General features: G+C 37.6%; 2 protein-coding genes across 2 annotated transcripts; one reads left to right on the top strand and one right to left on the bottom strand.

The window, feature by feature from the left end:
• Positions 1-485: 485 nt before the first annotated feature.
• Positions 486-12988, top strand: LOC143721807 (tripartite motif-containing protein 16-like protein). Its single transcript, XM_077212622.1, has 5 exons — positions 486-605; positions 9615-9650; positions 10283-10345; positions 10438-10577; positions 12166-12988. Exons 1-5 carry the CDS (start codon positions 551-553, stop codon positions 12574-12576), a joined length of 705 nt encoding a protein of 234 aa, XP_077068737.1. The 5' UTR covers positions 486-550; the 3' UTR covers positions 12577-12988.
• Positions 12989-13837: 849 nt separating this feature from the next.
• Positions 13838-20886, bottom strand: akt1s1 (AKT1 substrate 1 (proline-rich)). The gene is made up of 6 exons (XM_077212605.1): positions 20713-20886; positions 19493-20124; positions 19122-19407; positions 18955-19038; positions 17781-17950; positions 13838-14944 (listed from the first exon to the last, which is right to left on the bottom strand). The coding sequence occupies exons 2-6, from the start codon at positions 19877-19879 to the stop codon at positions 14807-14809; spliced, it is 1065 nt and encodes a 354-aa protein (XP_077068720.1). The 5' UTR covers positions 19880-20124; positions 20713-20886; the 3' UTR covers positions 13838-14806.
• Between the last annotated feature and the right edge of the window lie 2057 nt (positions 20887-22943).

Genomic DNA, 22943 nt, shown 5'->3' with positions numbered 1-22943 from the left:
TCCAAAATCTCAGTACTGGTAAAAGTTGCTGTTGATACATAACATTTCCCACAACATAAAAAGGTGAGCCAAAAAATGTTTGGGTTGCATGTGAAGATGTTCTTAAGACGTGACAGTAATGTGAGTGCAATGTCAAACACCCTGCTGAACTCTGGGGTCAGAAAACCTATTCTTTCTTCTCTTTGTACAAACAAAAAAAATGTAAACACTTTTTGCACAAAACACTTTCAGTGAAATATACTAAATACTCTGCTATTTTCTTTAAACTTTTGCACTCTGCACTTTTTTTCTCTCTCATCAGATCTGCTTCATATTCACAACTGTGTGTATGTGTGCGGTACTATATATAATTTTATTGGCTCATTTCATGGTATAGGTGAACTACACATGGTTTAAGTGACAGGATCAACCTCGTGTTCACCACCTCGACCACCTACAGACCCCCTCCCCATAGGCAGTGTCTTTTCCTCCCCCTATTTTCCAGTGTGAATAAGAAGGGAACTCAGAGACTGAGAGACTCGGAGTCAAAAGACGCTCATCCACCCCTGCAATGCCCAGTAGTACCCCAAGCACCAACGGAATCATGCCTGAAGCAAAGAAAGCAGGTAAGGACTGCTCTCATTGCCTTACCTATATCAATGTACTATTGTCCAAACAGGCTCACCTGTCTGCCAGGACACCTTGTTGTCATTTTCTGCCTTAATTAAGCTAAGAGCTGTAACTTGCTACAAGTGCACCATTGGATGTTGCTTGATACTTTTAATAATCTGGCACTCTAGAAGTAAATAAAACAGTGCTTTATAGAAGACATATTTATGTACCTCAATTTTCACATGGATATAAATGGAAGGAGATCAACAGAAGAAAATTGACATAGTAATAAATAAATCTTAAATCTAAGAATATAAAATCAAAAATCAAATGCACAAGTCAAATAATATATTTTTAAAAAAACAGCAAAACTAAGTGAGGGCAGAAGAAAATTAAGTTGCCTGAGGAAAAGCCCTAAACAAAGTCTATATTTGTGTGGTTATGGTATAATCATATTTAGTTTGATTAAAAATAATATTTTTTAAGTTATTTAATTCATAAATATTTGATTTGTATTATATATATATATATATATATATATATATATATAAAAATAATATATGTGTATATATATATTATATAAATTATATCACTTAGTTTTTTATTTGTATTAGTTAGAAATAAAAAAATTAGTTTTTTATTCACTTATTTTTTATTTGTATTAGTTTTTCACTAAGTTAGATTATTTTATGTTTTTAATTTTGTGATATACCACGATAAACAATATATATATATATATATATATATATATATATATATATATATATATAATTTAATATTATTTATATTCTCGTTTATCATGGTATATCACAAAATTAAAAACATAAAATAACCTAACTGACCGATATATTTGGATCAGAAGGGGAAAATTGTGTGTTTGTGTGTGCCTTAACCATTTTTGTGGACATCTTTGTAGTGAGCTAAATCTGACAAACCTCCTTTTAGGGACGTCCTCATTTCTTGAAAAAAAAAATTGTATATAAAAACAATAATAGTCCATGGAATGTCCCTATTGGGAGATCTAAGTAAATATGTGTGCATGTGTGTGTGACCATAGTCTGGAATGTAATGATAATAATTCATCTCAGACTATGGAATGCACCTGGTCATGCAAACACACATCTTTCTAGACACTTCAAACCGAGTCTACATGCCTAGGACCTGCAGTATTTATAGCTCTGGTGACAGTACCCAAACTAAAAGTGTCACCACAATGCTGAATTTGATGGAAGGTTATTCTGACAGTTTGTGTGAGTTGCGTATACTCTAAGAAAGATGAGATCAGAGGTATATACGAAAGATTAACGGTTGAAGGCATGGGGAAGGGCACCTTGGACATTATTGTCATACTGTTACTCTCCAGGCTCTTGTGCACAGCTTAACATCTCACAGGAAAATAATAATAGTATTTACAGAGACAAAGAGTTTAGCAGCTGCTCTACTCAATCTTTCAACAACAAATTATAATGAGAGGAAAGATGCTCATACAAGACCTCTCTCTCTTGGCCCTGCATATATTTTAAGATAAGCATGTTGTTAAAAATCCTCTAGACTCAAGCAGTCTTATCACTTACATACTATTTAAAGTGCTTTAAAGAGGTCAAATGGGACATATGTACACATAAACAAGGCTTTTACTCAGCATTTACAAATACTGTTAAGGTATACAGTGTTTGCCCAACACTATAAGTAAATCATTGCATATTTAAAATGTTTCCAAATTCAATATCAGACAGTGAAATTGATGTATAGGCTATGTACAAAAGTAACCCATTAGATGAATCTTCTTTCAGGTGTTAATATAGTTGCACGGTACAGTACCTCTTTCACCCTTCTACTTTAACACGTCGTCCTCATCTGTCATCTCAACAACTCTATCTCTTTCTCTTCCATCTTGCTCTTAAGTTCATTTCAATTTTAGTTTTTCGCGCTTTTTGAATTAAATTAAAACAATATAAAATAAGTTAACATGTCAAATTAAATTATATAATATAATTTTTAGTATTGCCTTTCACCTTGTTAACACCTTATTAAAAGTTCAAAAGAGGCTCCCACTGATTTCTTATGAACTTATCAATGATGATATACCGCCACCTTGATCACAGGCATAATGAAGTGTAAAACCCTCCACAGTAATTCATCTCCCCCTCCACCGTCCTTGTATGCCTTCTGTGATTTAGTCAAGTTGGGTCTGACTTACTGGGCATGGCAGTATTCGGCAAGATTAGTCACAAGCTGACACCATGAGTGCGTAATTCTAAGTCAGCATGGAAACAAACTCAATCAATGTTAAGAGAGATCTGATCTAACCAATACCTGAGAACGTCTCTTATCCAAGCGGGTAGAATGTCTTTCTCAGGACTGTAATGTGTCACACCTCCAAAATCTCCCTTTACAGACATGAATCCCTCTATTTGTGCATCTGTCTGTTCATGTTATTTTCCATCGGGCCTGTTTCAAGTAAGCAATCAACAGAAGGCCGACACTCAGCATGTGGTTTTCAACACTCGGGGGGCCACAAGATCATATCCATCGCCTTCCCTCTCAAATCATCATGCATAGCATCTCCTTGATCCAACCACCAAATATGAACCATCCCAGCATGCCCATAGTGGCTGGGTGCATGGCAGGGGTTGGCAAGACACGCTAGGGACGTGTCCAACACAAACAACTCGCTTTCTGCACTGTCATCACGAGCAAAAGAACACAGAAGCCTAGCAAAGACCCTGAGGTCAACAACATAGCTGCTGATGCTAAAAAGAGGTGAACTTCAAACTTACTCAACAGTAGAAGGTTGTTCCAGTTTATATGATGCCAGTTTTATTGCAAAGATTCAATAAAGGAAAAGAGGTAAAAAAAAAAAAAAAAGTTTCACGTAGGTAATAAAAAATGTTGATACCATACCATGGATAATATAACAGATTTTACCATGATATTTTCTAGTTTTATGAAAGAATTGTTATTTTCAAGTAAAAGTATTATATTTTAAGAGTATAAGTATATATATATATATATATATATATATAATACATTTACTTGAGAAGCACTATTTTTGTAAGACTTTTTAGATAATATATCTTGAATTGTGTACAAATGTAAAAAAAAGCATAAAGTTAATTAAATTATTATATTTTACTATATAACAATATATTGTTTAATAAATGTAATAAAAATATATATATATAAATGTAAAATAGATTAGAAAATTTTAAAATAGGGCACAAATTTACCATGTTAATATGAAGGAATTGTAGATTTAGGGTGATATGACTGATGGCCCGCCCTGGATGGGAGACGTCCTGCTGCTGGAAGAGGTGTTAGTGAGGCCAGCAGGGGGCGCTCACCCTGTGGTCTGTGTGGGCCCTAACGCCACAGTGATGGGGACACTATACTGTCAAAAAGCACCGTCCTTAGGATAAGACGTTAAACAAAGGTCCTGACTCTCTGGGGTCATTAAAAATCCCAGGATGTCCATCGAAAAAAGAGTAGGGGTTTAACCCCAGCATCCTGGCCAAATTTGCCCTTTGGCTTCTGTCCATCGTCATGGCATCCTAATCACCCCTATATATATATATATATATATATACATATATATATATATATATATGTATATATATATATATATATTTACACTGATTGGCTTCATCACTCTACCTCTCCACCAATAAGATGGTGTGTGGTGGGTGTTCTGGTGCACTATGGCTGCCGTCGCATTCCCAAGATGGATGCTGCAAATTGGTGGTGGTTGAGGAGGTTCAGGAGCGATCAGATTTCGATCCCCTTCTGACGTAGGAAGGGAATTTTATTATAATATTACCGTCCCAACCATTTGGTTTTCGCAAGCAACAACAGTGTAACAGTTCTAACGCAATAGCAAAAGTTTAAGCAAAGTATGCAAACTGTTCTGTCACTGGCTGCACAGATGAGCACAGAGCAATATTTGACCAAAACATTCCACAGTGGTCTTATAAAGACCTCTGGGAACTGTGTCAACTTGTGTAAAAGTTGAACATGACAGTACATGCAAGTCAATGAGATGAATCAATCTAACTCCACAACAACTAGGCCTACATGAATTATAGGCTACACTAACCATTCAGAAACGTCCAGAGGGCTGTTTCATAAAAGACTCTAAAAGGGGGGATTAAACTCCAACACCTGACTTGAATGAACCTAACAAATTTGGGCTAAAGTGGTTTCATAAAAGGTAATTGAAGTTCACGTAATCCCACTAATTTGATCCAGGTTGATCTAGTCTAGGATTTTGCGTGTGCACGCTTTTCTTAAGCAGCCCCAGAGGTCGATCATGGATCAAATCTATCCACCACAGCAAACAGCACATATTTTGTGCTGTTTTATGCGTTTGAGACATGATGTTTTCCTCTGTGCAAAACTTAAATTTACAAGTATATTCTCTGTAAATGTTAGAAAGTCGTGCAAGTATTTCCATTTACTTCACATTGAACGAGCGCTGCTTCAAGCATGAGTGCAAAATAGGAGTGCAATAGCCTAATTCTGACTTAAATATATTTTGCTTAGAAAATTAATATGCGATATTTTATAACATCAGAAATATCTTCTAACTATAATCATTTATCTTTAGGATGTTGGATAAATTGCAGTGAACTTACAGCAACACTCATATATTTTATACTTAAAATAATAAAAGAAAATGAACAAGTAGGCCTAGCCTAGGCTAATTCAGGGAAGACATTTTTTAAAAACCAAATATTATAAAGATACAAACTATAGTTTTTTGGGTGTAGGACATATGCTACTTAATAAAGATGAGTTATACTTATTTAGATTACTGAGAATTACAGCTTTTAAAGCAATCATTTTTGGGGAGAGAAAGCAAAAATCCCCAGTTTTAAATGATTGGTAAGATTTAGTTTCTAAAGTACACTATGGAGAGGATAACATGAAATTAAGAGCAAAAATATAAATTTTGAAAAGATATGGGCAATTCTAAAATCAAAGAATATTCCATAAAATAAAGGAATACATATTACATTAATTACTTTTTTATATATAACCCTCCGTCCCTAAAGTTATTTGTTATTTAATGCATTTACTTACATAATATTGTTATTATTTGCTATTTAAATAATATTACTTGAATTTTTATTAATATGTATTTATATATATATACTTTTTCATTTTTTCATATGTAAAAGTGTCTAACTATGCATGCACATATTGGTTATTGATCTAATTATGTGTTTTTGTATGTGTTGGTGGGTATAATCACAAAAGAAAAAAAGGGAAAAAGTAGAAGGAAAAATAAGTAATAATTATTGGGGAGAAATATGTCTTTAAAGGAACTGTCCATTTGTATAATTGTGTTAAATATGTTTGAATTGAAAGACATAATAAAGATATGAGATATATATATATATATATATATATATATATATATATATATATATGCTAAAATATTTGTTGTTGGACATTAGATGTGCTTTATTTAGAATTTTAAACCTACAAGTAGTGTATTTTTATGATAGCAATAACTGTAAAGGGACTATTGTAATGGGCGTTACTGTAGGTCAATTACCAGTTCAATTTAGTCTAAGCTTTTGTAATTATTTATTTTTAATTTTGTGATTTTAACTTCTGTTTTTTTAAAGATTGTAATGTTCTTCTAATGTTCTTCTATTAAGCATAAAAATGTATTGCAGCTGCCAAACAAAACCAGAGAGAAATGTATTCATACATTTTTAAAACAATCTAATTAAAAATTGGGCACAAAACATTCAGCCAATAAAGAAAGAACACCTGTAGGATATATATTGTATATTGTAATTATATTGTATAATATCAATTGTTTATGAAAAAAAAATATATGTATATATATATATATATATACTGTATATAAAGTCTAATTATGGTATGGAGAGTGTCAGTGGTAATATCATTGTGTTCCTGGTGTTCAGTGTTAGAGGAACGGTGAAACAACTCAGGCTTATTAGCCTGATAGTTAGCCTGCCCTGGACCAGGTTAGTTTCCCAGCATAAGTTGCCATATAACAACTTACTAATAACAATAACAAAACACGTGAATCATCCAAAATCTCAGAAATAACCAGTAGCGGAGTACAGCCTTACGGATAGTCTCCGGAAGAGATTGCAACTTTTAGATGCTGCAGAGGGCTGTTCCATAAAACATGATTAGAATACAAGCCAGGCTTATTTTGTTTGATCAGACTTATTGTCAGTTGATCCAGTTTCATAAAGCAAACTTACGGTGCGTTTTTGTGTGGGCAAATTTGAAAAGCTATAATAAATTATCTGGGGGGTATTTTGAGCTGAAATTTCACAGACAGATTCTGGGGACGCCATAGATTCATATTACATCTTGTGAAAAGAGCATAATATGTCACCTTTAAAGGAAATGCTGTAAACTTGATGTTCGGGATGAAAATCACCTTTTCTGGGGTTTTGTTGTTGCTGTTGTTGTTTTTTTTTACTGGAAAATGAGACCGTAATACAGATGTCTTCTGATCTGTGCCAAACCTTTCACAGTTGTATGTTGATCTGGTGAAAGATGTGAACGAACGAGGCTTTGTGGATGACCCCTCATTGGACATAAGGGATTTTGAAACAAGGTTGTCCCCCTCAATGTACCTCTTGTTTACATCATTTTTCCACTCATGGTCACTCTCCACCAAGTTACCACTCACAAAACACCAGGGTTGAATCTCACACCAGGGAGAAACCCCTAACTTAAAGAGCTGTCATTGCATCTTTAACTTGCGTGAACAGATTCTCACCAAGATCTTTCTGACTTGTTTTATTTTGGAGCTCTGCTTCATGACCATGGTTATAGTATAGTATGCTGGCTGTTCTGCTCGACCCCTCCCTCTTGTTCTTTCTGAGTCCCTCCATACCAGCCCCTATAAGGGAGAAGTCCCGAAGAGAGGGTGAAACAGGCTATGACTGATGGAGTGACCTGTCAGCAGCAGTTGCTAATCTCTGGCCCTGATCCCTTACCACCTCTGTTCCCTTCGTTTCTCGACCATCCATTCCTCTATAACTGCCTCTTTAAGCCCAAAGTCATTGATGGAATTTATATGTGTACCTGGATTATTTCTAAGGTTTCATTTGATGTGCTTAACATTAATAAAGATTAATGACTGCACCGACATTTCGCATTATCCTCCATTTGTTTGAGCCTGTATCTCATACTTACTTGATTGCCTCAAGGGCCTGCTTGTCATAATGTGCAAAGAGCATGTGTGTCTTCGAGATGTATAAATTATAAAAAATTGAAGGTTGATAAAAAATGATAATGTTGGCAAAGATGGTGATTACTGAACTGATCTGTTTTCAGTGATTGTCAGCAAGATCACAAACACTGGTGGGGGTCTTGAACAGGTGTAAAGAAGTCCCTGTCCTGTATGCATTGGAACACAGCTGACCCGATCATTTAGGGCTGCACGCTGTCACGAATATCCATTATAGTGATGCCAGTCCCCTCTGATGGGGTTATCTGATGGTATCTGGTTTCACTGAAAGTGAGACAAAAATTCTGCAAGGTGTCGCTTTCAGATTTTAATCAGCCGACACTGAGAATATGACATGGTTATATTTTATTTTAAGGTGTCCATGTTACAGTGTAATTATACATTTAAGTACTGAGTAATAATAATTAACTACATGTACTTACTATAGGGTTAGGATTAGGGTTTGGTTGTAATTATATGCAGTTATTATCACAGTAACACCATGTGATGTGCAACAAGGACACAGTAAATAAAGTGTTACTAAAATATTTAAAAACATTAAAAAATATCTAAAATAAAATGGCTAGAAATATACCTTAAAATAAGATTCATTTATTTGAACTGCACATCAAAATCCAAGTGTATAGACTTTTTCACTTGTTTTGAAAATTTTTATACTTAAAAATTTATGTCAATGCAGTAAAATAAAACACATTATTTTGCCCAAATATTTTAACATAATTTTTTTTTTTTGTGGTAAAAGTGCAATTCTGTAAAGATACATTCTCTGAAAACATAATACGCAGTCTTACTTTTCAAGCATATTTATTTTCTCTTAAGATTTTGTGGATATTTAACTGAAAAAACTGTCGATAGCCTTGAGGTCAGCGCTCTGACACACAATGCAACTGCGACTCCACAGACCAGAGTTCGATTCCCAGCTCAAGGTCCTTTGCTGATCCCGTGCCTCTTGCTCCACTATGTGGTTTCCTCTCTAATCTTTACTCTGCTTGCCCAGTCCAATAAAGCCATAAAAAGCCAAAATATAACCATATACAAAGCCATGTAACTTAAAAAAAGAGAGAGAGAATTGCCACTTGCAGGCCTCAAACCAGTAACCTTTTGTTTTAACCACTACAATGCTCTTTTTTTCAGGACACTAAGTGGAAGTCTAGTTGTACATGTCATTGTTACAGTGACCTTCTTCCCCTCTGGTACTTAACACTTAAACTTGAACTAATACACTGAATGCCACTGAGCATTATTATAACCAAAGTGAGGAAGCGACTAATGTTAATGTCCACATTAACAAAAGAAGGCAAAAATGTGGGAGGACTAATGCATGAGCCAGAAGACCGCAGATGGTTTTCTGAGAAGGTGCTTGTGAAAATCAACAATAGAGAGAAAAGTGTTAAACCTGCAAGCCCAGTGCTGGACATAAACATGCCAACACCACTAACACCATGGCAATGAAGTATTCTTAGACACTGCTGTCAGAGCCTATGATATGTGTCCATGGTGAATGTAAGTTTAGGCCTAGCATGCTTCTTAGATGTAACCTAAACCCTGACATGGGTAAACTATATGATTCAGTGCTAACAACAGTGGGGGAAGATGATTGGCATACCATAGGGTGATACATTGCACGCAAGAGGTAATGAAGGCATTCAGAAAAGCAGTGTATAGAAATAGAAGACTTGTGTAGCGTCAGTGTAATCCTAAAACTGCCCATTGCTTCATTTAAAGTGGTTTGAGGTTAACCCCTGATGTTAATTGATGTCAATTTTCACTCCTACAGGAAGAAAAGGATCAAGAGCCGAAGCAAATCCTGCAGGTACTTGTGAACCATGCAATCCTACATTACTGTACTGTACTGTTAACTTCCACCACTTAATCAGAGCGGACCCCATAGACCTTATTCAGAGCAGCGCCATGACAGGTATGAGGGAGGGATAGACTCACAATGGCATCTGCTGTAAAAATCTGTGTGACGCTCCTAGATCACTTGTTGTTTGGATTTTTTTTGTCTACGGAAATTTCTTAAAGATATTTTTGCAGTGCATGATGGTCACAGGCACGGAGGTGTAGTTTGATTTCATTTCACCAAGCTAAGTGCTCACTAAAAACCATCTCACAAAAAACGATTGTTATTTCAGGTCTTTTAAAGTTTGGATAACATTGTTTTCTTATAATAGAACAGATCTGGACACTCAGATCAAAAAGGCATGTACATCTGACAATATGGTTTGCATGTGTGATCATTACCGTGATATTTTCGAGGTGAGTTCTGCACAGCTGTTGTCTTTACACCTTTCTGTCTTTATAGTGTAATGGGAGTGGATCATAATACAATGGAGATCATCTGAAGCCTGAGCCTCCATTAGACAGCTGACATTTAAATAGGATTGTGCAGTGGTGGTAAATAATATAATGACCCCTTGCTCTTTCTTCTCCCTTCCATCACAGCAAAGGCACCACCGTACGAGCCCAACATCACCGAGCCCGATACTAGAGCTGAGCTGATGAAGTGTACGCATCAGCATGGGACAGTCCTTTTATATATTCTTTATATATGATATATTTATAGCCGCTTGTCCTCTGAAATGTTATTTCTCTCTCAGACTGGATAAATCTTTCTCTGGATGACAGAACTGCTCAGAAAATGTTGTGGCTCTCAGAAGGTGGGGCCAAAGTGTCACGTATGTCAGAGGAAGTGTGTCCTGTTCTGGACAGACCAGAGAGATATGAACATTCACCACAGGTAAGTCAGTCTCCTCTATCTGTCTCTATGTTTTGTTGTTGTTGTTGTTGTTGTTGTTGTTGTTGTTGTTGTTGTTGTTGTTGTTGTTGTTGTTGTTCAAATCTGTAGTAAAATATAAAAATCGATTTTAGATCCATTCATGTAACTCTTTCTTTTAGTACTGTCTTTTTATTTATGCTTTAAAAGGGTTTGGTCACACAATTTAAATTTTGTTATCATTTATGCCTCATGTCTTTCCAAACCTTTCATTTATCTTCAGAACAAAATGAACGTTCTCTCATTTGTTTTGTCCATCCATTACATAGTCAAAATTGTCAAGCTTCACATGGTATAGAAAAACATCGTAAAAGTAATTTATATGAATTTAGTGGTTTAATCCATGTCTTCTGAAGAGACACGATGTACGTGTACACGAAATATATACAATATTGATCAGATTTAATTGAAGTGCTTATTCGCATATAAACATTGATCAACAAAAAACATGACTTAGTATCTCATAATTTCAACTTTTATGTTATAATTATGACTTTAAGTCATGATTATGAGAAAACTAGTCAGAATTATGACATATGAAATCAAAATTGAAATTTTTTGTAAGAATTTTGACTGTTTCATAATGTTTTATGTTATAATTATTCTTTTTATTTCATAATTTTCATTTATTACTGAAATGCTATTTCAACTAATTATTATTATTATTATTATTAGATTAAAATTTTCAACTCTAACTCCTCCCTGGTCTTTTAAGCTATAGAACCACCAAACTCAGGTCAAACCTTCAGAGTGTTCTGACTTAGTGTGCTTCTGTATATCTTTTCTAACTGATCTGACTTAGGATTTTCGTTAAGCAGACAATCAAAACCAGGAAAAGTCCCATAAACTTTCATTCAGGGGGTCAAAACTTTTATTAGAGTATTTCAGCTTCATCCACCAAATATCTATCACTAGCAAAAGCTAGCAACTACCTAAGGACATGCTAAAAATGCTAGCTACATGCTAATTCCAAGCAGTGTGTTAAAATATGCTAGCAACATGCAGTAAGTCTGTCATCTATCTTTCTACCTATCTATCTATCTATCTATCTATCTATTTGTTTTCTGTATTGCCTTCAAAACCCTCAATCTTTAAGTTTTAAAATTGCTTTAAACTTCAAACTACTTCAAATTGAAAACTCTCAAAATTAAAGCTTTTAACAGTTTTTCAAACTTTCAGGTCAGGCTTTTTTCAAGCCAACTTCAAAGTTTGTCTAGCTGTCAACTGTTTTTGTCATAATTACAATTTACCAACTTTGTGTATGTGTGTGTGTATGGAAATGGACTTCCATAATTCGGTATATGTGAATGTATTGTGATTGTGAGTCTTATCTTTTCAATGAATTGGTCGATTTGCTTTACAAGATGAGTCTGAATGATCCGTTTGCAAATCAAACTGATCCAGTTCAACACACAGTTCCACAGAAGAAAGAAAGTCATATGGGTTTGAAATGACACGAGGGTAACTAAATGATGACAAAATTGAATCTGTAAGACTGTCATGGTCAACATGTAGTAAGCATATAACTGACTTTCACAATATCCTCCTGAAGGTGCTGTGTAAGGAGGGTCTTCTGGGCAATCGTGGGTACTGGGAGGTAGAATGTGAGGGCTGGGTGGTGATCGGGGCAGCGTGTGAAAGCGCAGGGAGAAAAGCTAAGGATGGCTCGTGTGGCCTGGGAGAGAATGACCTGTCATGGGGTGTTGGCTGGGCCGGATCCTGCTACCATGTCTGGCACAATGGAGCGAACACAGAATTCCAGGCTCCTCTCTGCCCCGTCATTGGCATCTACGCTGACGAGCCAGCTGGCATCATCAAGTTTTACCTTGTTGAAGAGGGAGAGAATGGCTCCAAGGAGGTCAAACTGGTTCATCGATTTACAGCTAAATTAAATGAGAAGCTCTTCCCTGGTTTCTGGGTGGGCAGGAACTCCTACTGCTTGATCCGAAAGAAGGATCAGTAAAGGGGGGAATACATGAAGAGAAGTAGGGGTTGGAAGAATACATGGTAAAGGTAATGTAAGGAAAAGAAGAGGATAGCTATGCAGGAAAATGTTATTGGAAGGGAGTCAGAAGCAAAAAAGAAAAGGTCTCTAACTACAATAATTAAATTAAACTTTAAATGGAGACTTGCATTCTAAACCTGAATCTGCATTTGTTACAAACCACTAGGTTGGTTCAATAGTGTGCATCCTCATAATACATTACTTCAACCTGTAATTTAATTGGTGTAGCATTAATCTTTATACTGATGATTTTGAATAGTCACTGTTTTCATTTTATATTCCATGTGATGACAAATGCAGATACTGTAGTGAATATGTATGTCTGTGCACTAATAAACCAGTTCAAAATAAAACTGATTTGTGTTCTATATGAGTGGTGTGTTGTTTTTATTGCTGACATGTCATTAAAACCAGGTACTGGTTTTGGAGGGCTTCTCAATGAGTCAAGGTTTGGCTGGTTAGCGTGACCCAGTTAACCCCTGCTGGTAGAAGCTGTAACTTAACCATGTACAGCCACAAAGAATCTTTCTCTATTGATGGCCATTCAAAAGTAGATTTTTTTTTTGCTAGAAAAAACATTTCTCTATGTATGTGTTCTTGTGGTACCACCATCCAGAGTAATTTACGCATTTATGTCTACATTTTTTTTTACATTTGCTAAAGAAACTGTCAAGCAACTACCAGATGAGATGAATGGAACTGACATTTGAAGAGGGAATGGGACTGCCTAAATAAAAGCCTAAATTCAATCTGTTCATCATATAAAGTGATCGAGTCTCTGCAGATGTTGGAATAAACCGCTCAATTCAAATGGATTAGTTTTACGATCTCTTTATTAACTTTTTGAAGTGTCAATGTGGTAGTTGTGTAGCGGCCAATGAAGGGACAGAAAGCGCTCAGATTTTATCAAAAAGATCATTAGTGTTCCGAAGATGAACAAAAGTCTTATGGGTTTAGAACAACATGAGGGTGAGTAATTAATGAATTTTCCTTTTTTGGGGGGTGAACTGTCCCTTTAAGATGAATGGCTCTGTTGTATTTGTCACTTAATTCATAAACAAACGCTAAGGACAGCTCGGAGTAACTGTACACAAAAACTACATGAAAAAGTCAACACCGCCCTCTGCTGGGCACCGGAAGCAAACCTTCCTCATAGAGTTGGACCTTCAGCTTACTCAACCACACCAAGACAAAAACTTTTAGAGGAAAATAAGACAGGTTTCGACAACAAATAACTTTTATTCAAAACGGATTTACTTAACCTCGAACAGTTGTGAAATGTTTAAGATGAACACAGCTGGTTGACATATGTAGTGTTGTAAACCCTCATATTTGACCCATCCTTCAGTCTATCAAAATTTTTTGAAAAGTTATCAAACTAATCATCAATTATACAACTCATATTCCTGCATTCATATCCACTATCTGAACATTAATCAGTTATAATGCAGAAACAAGTCATTTGTGGGTGAAAAATCGCAAAAAAAAATTTTTTTCAAAGCTTTGTCCTCTCATTGTCTTTTTGCTTTACGAAGCATTGATTTATACAAAGTCTTCAGGATAGTAACGGCAATAAAAGTGAGTCCACACAGGCAGAGAATTACATCATTTGCAAGCATTCACATTAACATCTAGTCAGCGTTGGCAATCCTGTCATGGAATATACATTACTGAATTCACAGTAGTCTATATTTCCAAGAACATGTAGTGTTTGCTAATGTACAATGCTCCTCTGGTGATGGATGTGCGAGTGTCTCAGTGTGTAAATAGGCTCATATGCTATCAGTAAATCTCACACTGCAAAGGACAGTTACAGGGCACGATTAGTAATGTAATGAAGTTATGAAATTTGCTCTGTTAGTGTTTCTCAATGAAATGCACAAAAGTCTGCCACAACCATCCAGACAAAGCCAGAAGAAATTCTTCAATTAAGACATGCTAATTAAACCCTCCGCCTTCTGCTGCAGATGTGAAGGTTTGGTAAAGGTTTTGCCACTTTCAACGCCATAGAAATACTAATGATATGCAGGAGAAGCTTCAGATTTGGCAACATCTTTGCTAAAAACATCCATCAAACCTTGTGTCTTTTAAACTCTCCAGTTCTGTTCAAATCACTTTCACACACAAACAAGCTCACGGCTCGCTCTCAAGCACGCTCAAACATACATACGCACACATCGGTCTTCTCTCAATGCTTAAGAGAGAAGTCGCCCGTGTTAAGGCGAGGTCGCGGCAGTGCTCCAAACATCTCTGTTCCATCTGTAGCCCCTGGAACCAGTAGGGCTTTCATACTGGCAGCTATGTGGTCCAGATCGGCACAGCCCACCTAAAATAAAGAGTACTTTTAATCAAGCTGAACACAAATGTAAAAGTAATTATATATGACAAAATAAGAAGTGTAATAAACATTTTCTACAAAATTAACCAAACATCATCATCTGGATTTTATCAAAATGTCAGCAAGGGTGATAGTCAGAAAGAACTTGGCAACAAAACATTATATCCATAACTAGGTCAATAATACAATAATATTGCACCTTTTTATGTTTAGTACATAGATTCACCAGCCCCTAAAATTATTTTTATTTAAATACAGTTTTAATGAAAATTTCCAGTGTTTCAAAAATTTCCCCATCGCCCCTAATGGGAAGTTATCTAAATAAAATGGAACCTAATAAAGTGACTGATTTGCAGAGTTGGGAGTAAGTCACACATGTTCTAGTCTCAAGTCCCTACCATCACTTGATGATGATCACTCAAGCAAGTCTAATTAGCAGTAAACACAACCAAGTTAAGTCAGTAGTTCAAGTTGAGTCCTGCTAAAAACAGTAATATTGTGAAATATTATTAGAATTTAAATAGCTTCTATTTTAATGTTTTAAATGAAATGTTGAAAAAAAATGTTGTGCTTATATACAGCACAAACGTAATATACAGCACCGCCAGATCCAAATTAAAGACAGGCATCAAGGAAGCAAAAGCGGCCTATAGGAGGAAGATTGAGGGGCACTTTAAAGGGTAACTAAACCCCTGGTCAGAGCCTGACTCCACCCACTGGCAATATTTGAAAAATGCTGGAAAAGTGGGCAGAGCCCATCGGAGGGGGGGGGCGTGCACCTGAGACGCATCTCTCTGTAGGCAAGGGCGTGGTGAGCTGGTACCCTCTGATGTCAGAGGGTACCACAACGTCCAATAGGAAAATTCAACTGCAGTAGCCATCGTTCAACATGAAGAGGGCAGAACTCAGACGTTTTTACACCATATATTGTAGAATTAAAACACTTTAAACCCAAATGTCAAAAAATGTACTCGAATCAATGAACAGCATTTATGAAGCTCCATTCTTACAGATCATTAACTAAAAAAAGTTGTTTTAGTGTTTAGTTACCCTTAAACGAGGGGGATCCCCGGCGCATTTGGCAGGGAATCCAACATCTCACGAACTTTAAGGGTTCAAAAGGCCCAAACCCAAGTACCAGCAGCAATTTTGCCGAGGAGCTAAACCATTTCTTTGCGCGTTTTGAGGCGAATGGTACTAGGACTGAGTCAACATCGGCCACACCAATAACACTCTTGCCCACAGATGCCCTGACATTCTCTTTGAGCGCAGAGGAAGTCAGGAGGGCATTTCTTGGCGTGAACCCCAGGAAGCCTGCCGGGCCCGACGGGATCCCTGGGAGAGTGTTGAGGGACTGTGCCGACCAGCTGGCTGAGCTATTCACTTCCATCTTCAACCTCTCTCTGTCTACCCGTTCCATCCCCAAGTGCCTCAAATCTGCCATCATTGTGCCGATCCCCAAAAATTCAGCTGTGAGTAGCTTCAATGACTAGACCAGTGGCCTTCACTTCCACTGTCATGAAGTGCTTTGAAAGACTGCTACTAAATCACATTAAAGCTTCCCTTGCCTCCACTCTGGACGAGGCCTATAAAGCAAACAGGTCAACCGCGGATGCCATCAACACAGCCCTGCACTGTGTGCTGACCCAACTTGAACATCCTGGCCCCTATGCAAGACTGTTGTTTGTTGGCTTTAGCTCTGCATTCAACTGCATCATCCCTGGGAGACTGGTGTCCAAGCTACATGGACTGGGCATCAGCACAAACATCTGCAGATGGATCCACGACTTTCTCACAGACCGCCCCCTGACGTATCGTCTGGGCTCCCAACTTTCCTCTGTTCTCACACTCAGCACTAGGGCCCCTCAGGGTTGTATGTTGAGTCCCTTACTCTACATCTTATACACTCACGACTGCACCCCAGCTCATGAAAGCAATACTATTATCAAATTTGCGGATGACACCACTGTAGTTGGACTTATTCACAACAATGATGAGTCTGCATACAGGGATGAAATCCAAAAACTCTCCACCTGGTGCTTCACTAACAACTTGTCTCTCAACACCTCTAAGACCAAAGAGGTGGTGGTAGACTTTTGCAGGAGGAGGACAACCTTCCCCCGATCTACATCTATGGAGACACTGAGGGTTAAGGACTTGGGACATATATCTCACAGGACATCACCTGGGCAACCAACACTACAGCCCTTGTGAAGACAGCTCATCAACGGCTGTACTTTCTCAGGTCACTTAACAAAATTAACCTCTCCCAGAAGTTGCTTTTATCCTTTTACAACTGTTCTGTCCAAAGTATCATCTCACACGACATTCTGGTGTGGTTTAGTAGCTGCACCACTGCTGACAAAAAGTCGCTGGACAGAGTTAGGAAATCAGCACAAAACATAATTCACATACAGCTTCCCACACTCACTGACATATATCACAACAGATCTCTGCAGCGGGCACAAAACATAATTCAGGACCGTTCCCAGCCAGGTCACAACCTCTTCACTTTGTTGCTATCTGGAAGGTGTTACAGATCTTTCCAGGGTTGCACTTCTAGACTTTTGAATATTTTTTTATCCAAATGCTATAAAACACCTGAACTCATGCCCTCTGGCCTGCACTGCATTTTAATGATTATGTTGTTTTCCTTTTCATCATTCTTATAATGTATTTATTTATGTATTAGTGCTGTCTTGTCATTATATGCACACCTACAGGGGAAGTGCAATTGAAATTTCGTTGTTATATGCAATGACAATAAAGCCAATGAAAAAATGAATTGAGATGAGGGCATGTATGAAGCGGATGTGTAACTGACCCGTTCTCCACTATGGGGGTCACCCTGATGGGTATGGTTTTTCCTGTACCCCCACACAGGTACAGACACAGGCAGTGAACGAGCCATTGCCATGGGGTTAGACGAGCGAGATGCCAGGTGACCCATTGCCAAGCCACGGGGAGGGGGAGGGGCTTCTTCACTCAGAGAGCCTGACAGCAATAAAAACAGATATAAATACATGAACAGCAATAAAAACACATTTATGTTCCAGTGTCAGACACAACTCAGATAATGATCTCTTTGAACAGCACTTAAAATATGAAGAGTCATTATATTTACTCACAGCTTCTCACACAGGGTTTCTATACTTTCAATGATATTACCAATCGCTCGGGATCACAGAATAAGGATTTTAAACTATGAATACATGTTATATTGGTAACATAGCTGGTATTAGAGATTTTAAGTCTTCTATGCTCAAGACTGCTTTTTATTTGATCAAAAATACAGTAAAACAGTAATATTGTGAAATATTACAATTTAATTCTTTAATTCTATTTTAATATATTTTAAAAAAGTTATTTATTCCTGTGATGGTAAAGCTAAATTTTCAGAATCTGAACTCATCTTCAGTGTCACATGATCCTTCAGATATCATTATAAAATGCAGATTTGCTGCTTAAAAAAACTTTAATTGTTCTTATTTAATGTTGAAAACAGTTGTGATACTTAATTTTTTTTTTTTTTGGAAACTGTGATACATTTGTATTCAGGATTATTTGATGAATAAGGATCAAAACAAAAGCATTTATTTGAAATTTGAAAATTTTCTGTAACATTACAAATGTCTTCATTGTCACTTTTGATCAATTTAACGTGTCCTTGCGGAATAAAAGTATTATTTTATTTTAAAAGCAAAATAGGTACTGACACCAAACTTTTGAACAAGCTGAAGAAATTTCTGTGTATGCTCATTTCCCCTATCTTTACATTTAGATGACCTTCTAACACCCAATTAAAGCTAATCTTTTAAAAAACTAATAATTAAATAAATCTACATTTAATGCTATATAGTATAATACTGTAATGTCTAAACATGAAAAAATGTGCCATTACATGAAAGTTATTTTTGGCTTTTGTCAGAATTTGGTACATCCCCATTAAAAAAATAAAAATAATAATAATAATAATAATAATAATAATAATAATTCACCATCAGTGCTCTCCTCCTCCCCATCAGACTCAAAAAAGGGCTCACAGTCCCGGGACAGAGAATCCTCATCCATTGAGAAGACACCTGAGAAATAGAGAGAGTTGAATTTGAATTCATAAATGACCTAAAGGAATGACAAACACCATCTCATCAACAGGTGAACTTACCTGCCGATTCATTCAGGTTACGTCTCCTTCCATCCAAATCATCTTCTTCTTCTTCCTCCTCCTCCTCTTCTTCGTCATCATCATCCTCCTCCTCCCCTAAGTCCACAATTTCCGTTCTCTCTCTTCCCTTCTCACGTTCCTCCATCGCCGCTTTCTCCCTTTCACGCTCTCCATGCGGACCACCTGGCTGGCCAATGGAAGCTGCTGAGCTGTAGATGGATGGGTAGCTCTGAGAATAGAGCCTCATATTGGGACTAACTGTCCCAACTCCATCTCCAGTCCAGCTCTTTGGAAAGACACACAGTCATGAGGTGTTGCGATCAAGGTGCCCCCCCCCCCCCACCCACCAACAGTCACGAATCACCACTCACCAGCCTGTCAGACGGCACATCCAACCCCAGTTTGGCTCCTCCCTCCACTGTATTCAGTCGTTTGTGTCTCTGTGACGTCAATACAGTGGTGGAGTGCAGAACAGCGATGTCATCCATGTATCGCCGTGACGACTCAGCCAGTGCCCCTTGTCCCCAAACGTGATAGGCATAATCAAACTTTCTGCTTCCAGAAGTTCCGCCCCCGTCATTATTCCTTGTTCCTTCCACTTCGATCCCGGAGGGACGGAACTTTTTATAAGCGGTCAAAATAGCCAAATCACAACCGGACGTCTGGCTGTAAGCCTCAGCGGCAGCAAGCAGCACCAGCCAACTCTCCTTGTGATTATCAGGGATCTCGGGGTGAGAGGATTTGGTGACAGAGGCCATGATGCGTTTATACAACAACCTAAGGCTCTATTAAATGGTTTTTGGAATTTGTTGTTTTGGAATGCTGAAATGTTTGTTTATGAAATGTGTTTTTGTGGTAACAACTCTTTGGTAATGAGAATTTGGTTTAGTTGATGCTAACGGGATTGTTAGAAGAGGCACATTTGAAAATGGTGATGACGGTGTCTGCGAGCATGAGAGAACTAGGGGAGAGGTGGGAGGACGCCACCACTTGCTGATGTTACCTAGAAAAGGAAAGATGATATGCATTAATCAAACATGCAATAAAAAAATGCAATTATTCTTATTTAGGCAAAATAGACATGCATTTTTATTTCGAATTGGCTCATCAAATGCTTTTTTGAGCCCCCCCACTCACTTTAAAGGTACGCCTCCATTCACTCGCACGTGTAGCACACGTACACGTCTGTTTGGGTCGTTCTCGTTTAAACGAGGATCAGTCTTTGTGAAACGCTAAAAATAATTTTCGAGGCCTGTTGTGCAGCTGCATGCAGCGGACTTGTCTGTCTCTCGCATTTTCTGGACAACATGACGTACAGACAACCATTATTTCTGCTGCTTTCGTTTGTTTGTTTGTCACTGTCCGCTTATGTAACTGCCAAAATCTACGGCTAAACAGCGGGGTATTTGCATTACGACATTAACTGATGTAGAGCTTGTTGATTAGTTCACTGGTAACGTTAAGTGGCCAAGTGAAATACACAGACAGGCCAGTGCGCTCCAGCGCTAGCAATGCAGCTACAAATCTATTTCAACGTTTTGCATAATCAATCCGGTTGTTTCGAGAAAAGAAATACAATTAGTTGACTTACCCTCTTACTATCCTCCAGCCTGTCACAATCGTCCTTTACTTCCAACTTTATTCAGCCCTCTTTGTTCGGAGCCTATTACCCCTGTGCCTGTCTCTCTCTCTCTCCCCTAGACTCCAGTACAGCGACGGGCACAGCGCTGTTTACAGTAGGAGCAAAACAGTGTTGCCAGATTGCGCATGAGAAACAAACAAATGGTCTGAAAAACATGCACCAAATAAGCGACCTATTTATTTTTCCATGCGTTCTTTTCTTTGTCAATTAGCATAGAAAACACAAAAAGCAGGGGTTTCTATTACATGACAATCACAATATTACATTTTTACTCACTAGGCCTACTGTATTATTTAAACTATGTATTTATTTATTCATCTTAATTTCTCTATTGTATTCATCGTTCAATTTTTAACGCTGTTTTTCTCTAGACTTTTCGACGGACATTCTGAGAATAAGCCCCCCAAAACGCAATCCTCTTCTACTGCTCATTTATCTGCAAACGCAAATCGCAAAGAACAAGCCCCAGAATACGCGTTGTGAGTGGACATGGCAACATTTCGAGCGAGATCATGCATCAACACATTTGCAGAGGTAACGTGCAGAAAGTACAAATAAGAGAGCAGGTGTGTCGTTGAAGGAAGCTGATAATGAACGATGTACAATGATTTACTTGACTCAATGTGCAGTATGCTTTTGGCGCAGACTAAAACGACTTTAGCCTACTTAAAGTTCATAGTGGCACTCAGTAGGCTATACAAAAATTAGTTGGTGTCGCATAATCAACTTTCAATTTTCATCAAAGAGAAAAAAAAATGAATTGAAATTCTGGCATTACTCACTGACATGACTGACTGCCTTTCTTAAACACCATTCAGGACCTTAGACCTTATTCAGAGAAGCGCCATGACATGTGAGAGCGAGGCTGTGAGAGTCTTTTCAAGCTGTATGATCCTAGATCACTTATAATTTTCCACAGCTCAAGTTATCTTGAGTTTTTTGTCTACTGAAATTACTTGGAAAGATATTGTTTGCAGTGTTTCGGAAGCAGAACAATACAAAAACACATTAAATAACTAAAGAGAGGCAAGTCTATCACTCATACTAGCTTTCATTCCAGTTAAGTTTGCACTGCCGTGAATAAGGTCTAACGTTAATGTCTATGGATCACAAAATTGATTGAGACTGCTATTGGAGATTGCCTTATTATAGGGAGATGAGAGGGTCTGTTAGCCTGGCTCCGCCCTACGTACTTCTGCTCAATTTTAATTTTCCTTCAGTACTACGTCTGGGATTGTGCTGTAGTCTTTGGTTTTCTCTGGTCAATTTTTTTTGTCCACTTTTCTGTTGCAAGCCCTCAGATATCAACCAAAAAATGGCAGGCCCCTCAACCACCAAAGCCTGTGAGCCCCGCTCGCCCTCCCCCTCCTCCTGTGAGAGCTCTTCGGCCTCTGCCACAGCGCCACAGCCCCACACCCTCCTCCAGCGCCTCAAGGTGAACCAAAAACAACTGATACCAGCTTTCAGTAATATGTGTCGGGTCCCCACTGATAACAGTAACTTTCTCAAATGTTTACAGAACAAGCGGGAACCCAGTGTGCCTGTATCTTTCTCTATTGCTGTTCGATTACATGATAAGAAAGTCTAAGGCCTTCAAAGGCCGTACAGCAAACCCATCTAATCTGGTGCCTATTACACGCCAAACTAACATTTCTGTGGTGACAAAAAGTAAGACTGTTAAGTTAGACCTTTTAAACATCCGCTCACTTAAAAATAAATCACTTCTAGTCAATGACTTAATAACCACATACAACATGGATTTTATGTTTCTAAATTAAACTTGGCTAGAAGACAGCTACAGTGCAACAGTCCTCAATGAAACATCCCCTCCTAACTTTACTTTTATGAGTGTCTGCAGAGCTGTCATGAGGTCGGGGTTTAGCTGCTCTCTTTAACGATGTCTATCAATGTAAGCAAATATAATTTGGTAATTACCCGTCTTTCGAATATCTGGGTATTGTGTTAAAAGTTGCTCCACGAATTTTACTTATCAGTTTACAGGCCTCCAAAATACTCTCCAGCTTTTGCTGAGGACTTTACAGAACTGTTATCAACAATTTCCTCTTAGGTTGGCTGTTTTGCCTTAGCTGGAGATTTTAACATTCACATAGATCATGCAGAAACCAATATGGCAAATGAAATCAAAACTGTTTTAAAAACCTTTGATCTGACTCAGCATG

Source organism: Siphateles boraxobius, unplaced genomic scaffold (assembly GCF_051911475.1).
Source record: "Siphateles boraxobius isolate OS27281-9 unplaced genomic scaffold, OSU_SipBor_1 66, whole genome shotgun sequence".
Classification (NCBI taxonomy): domain Eukaryota; kingdom Metazoa; phylum Chordata; class Actinopteri; order Cypriniformes; family Leuciscidae; genus Siphateles; species Siphateles boraxobius.
This window is presented reverse-complemented; position numbering and strand designations above follow the sequence as displayed.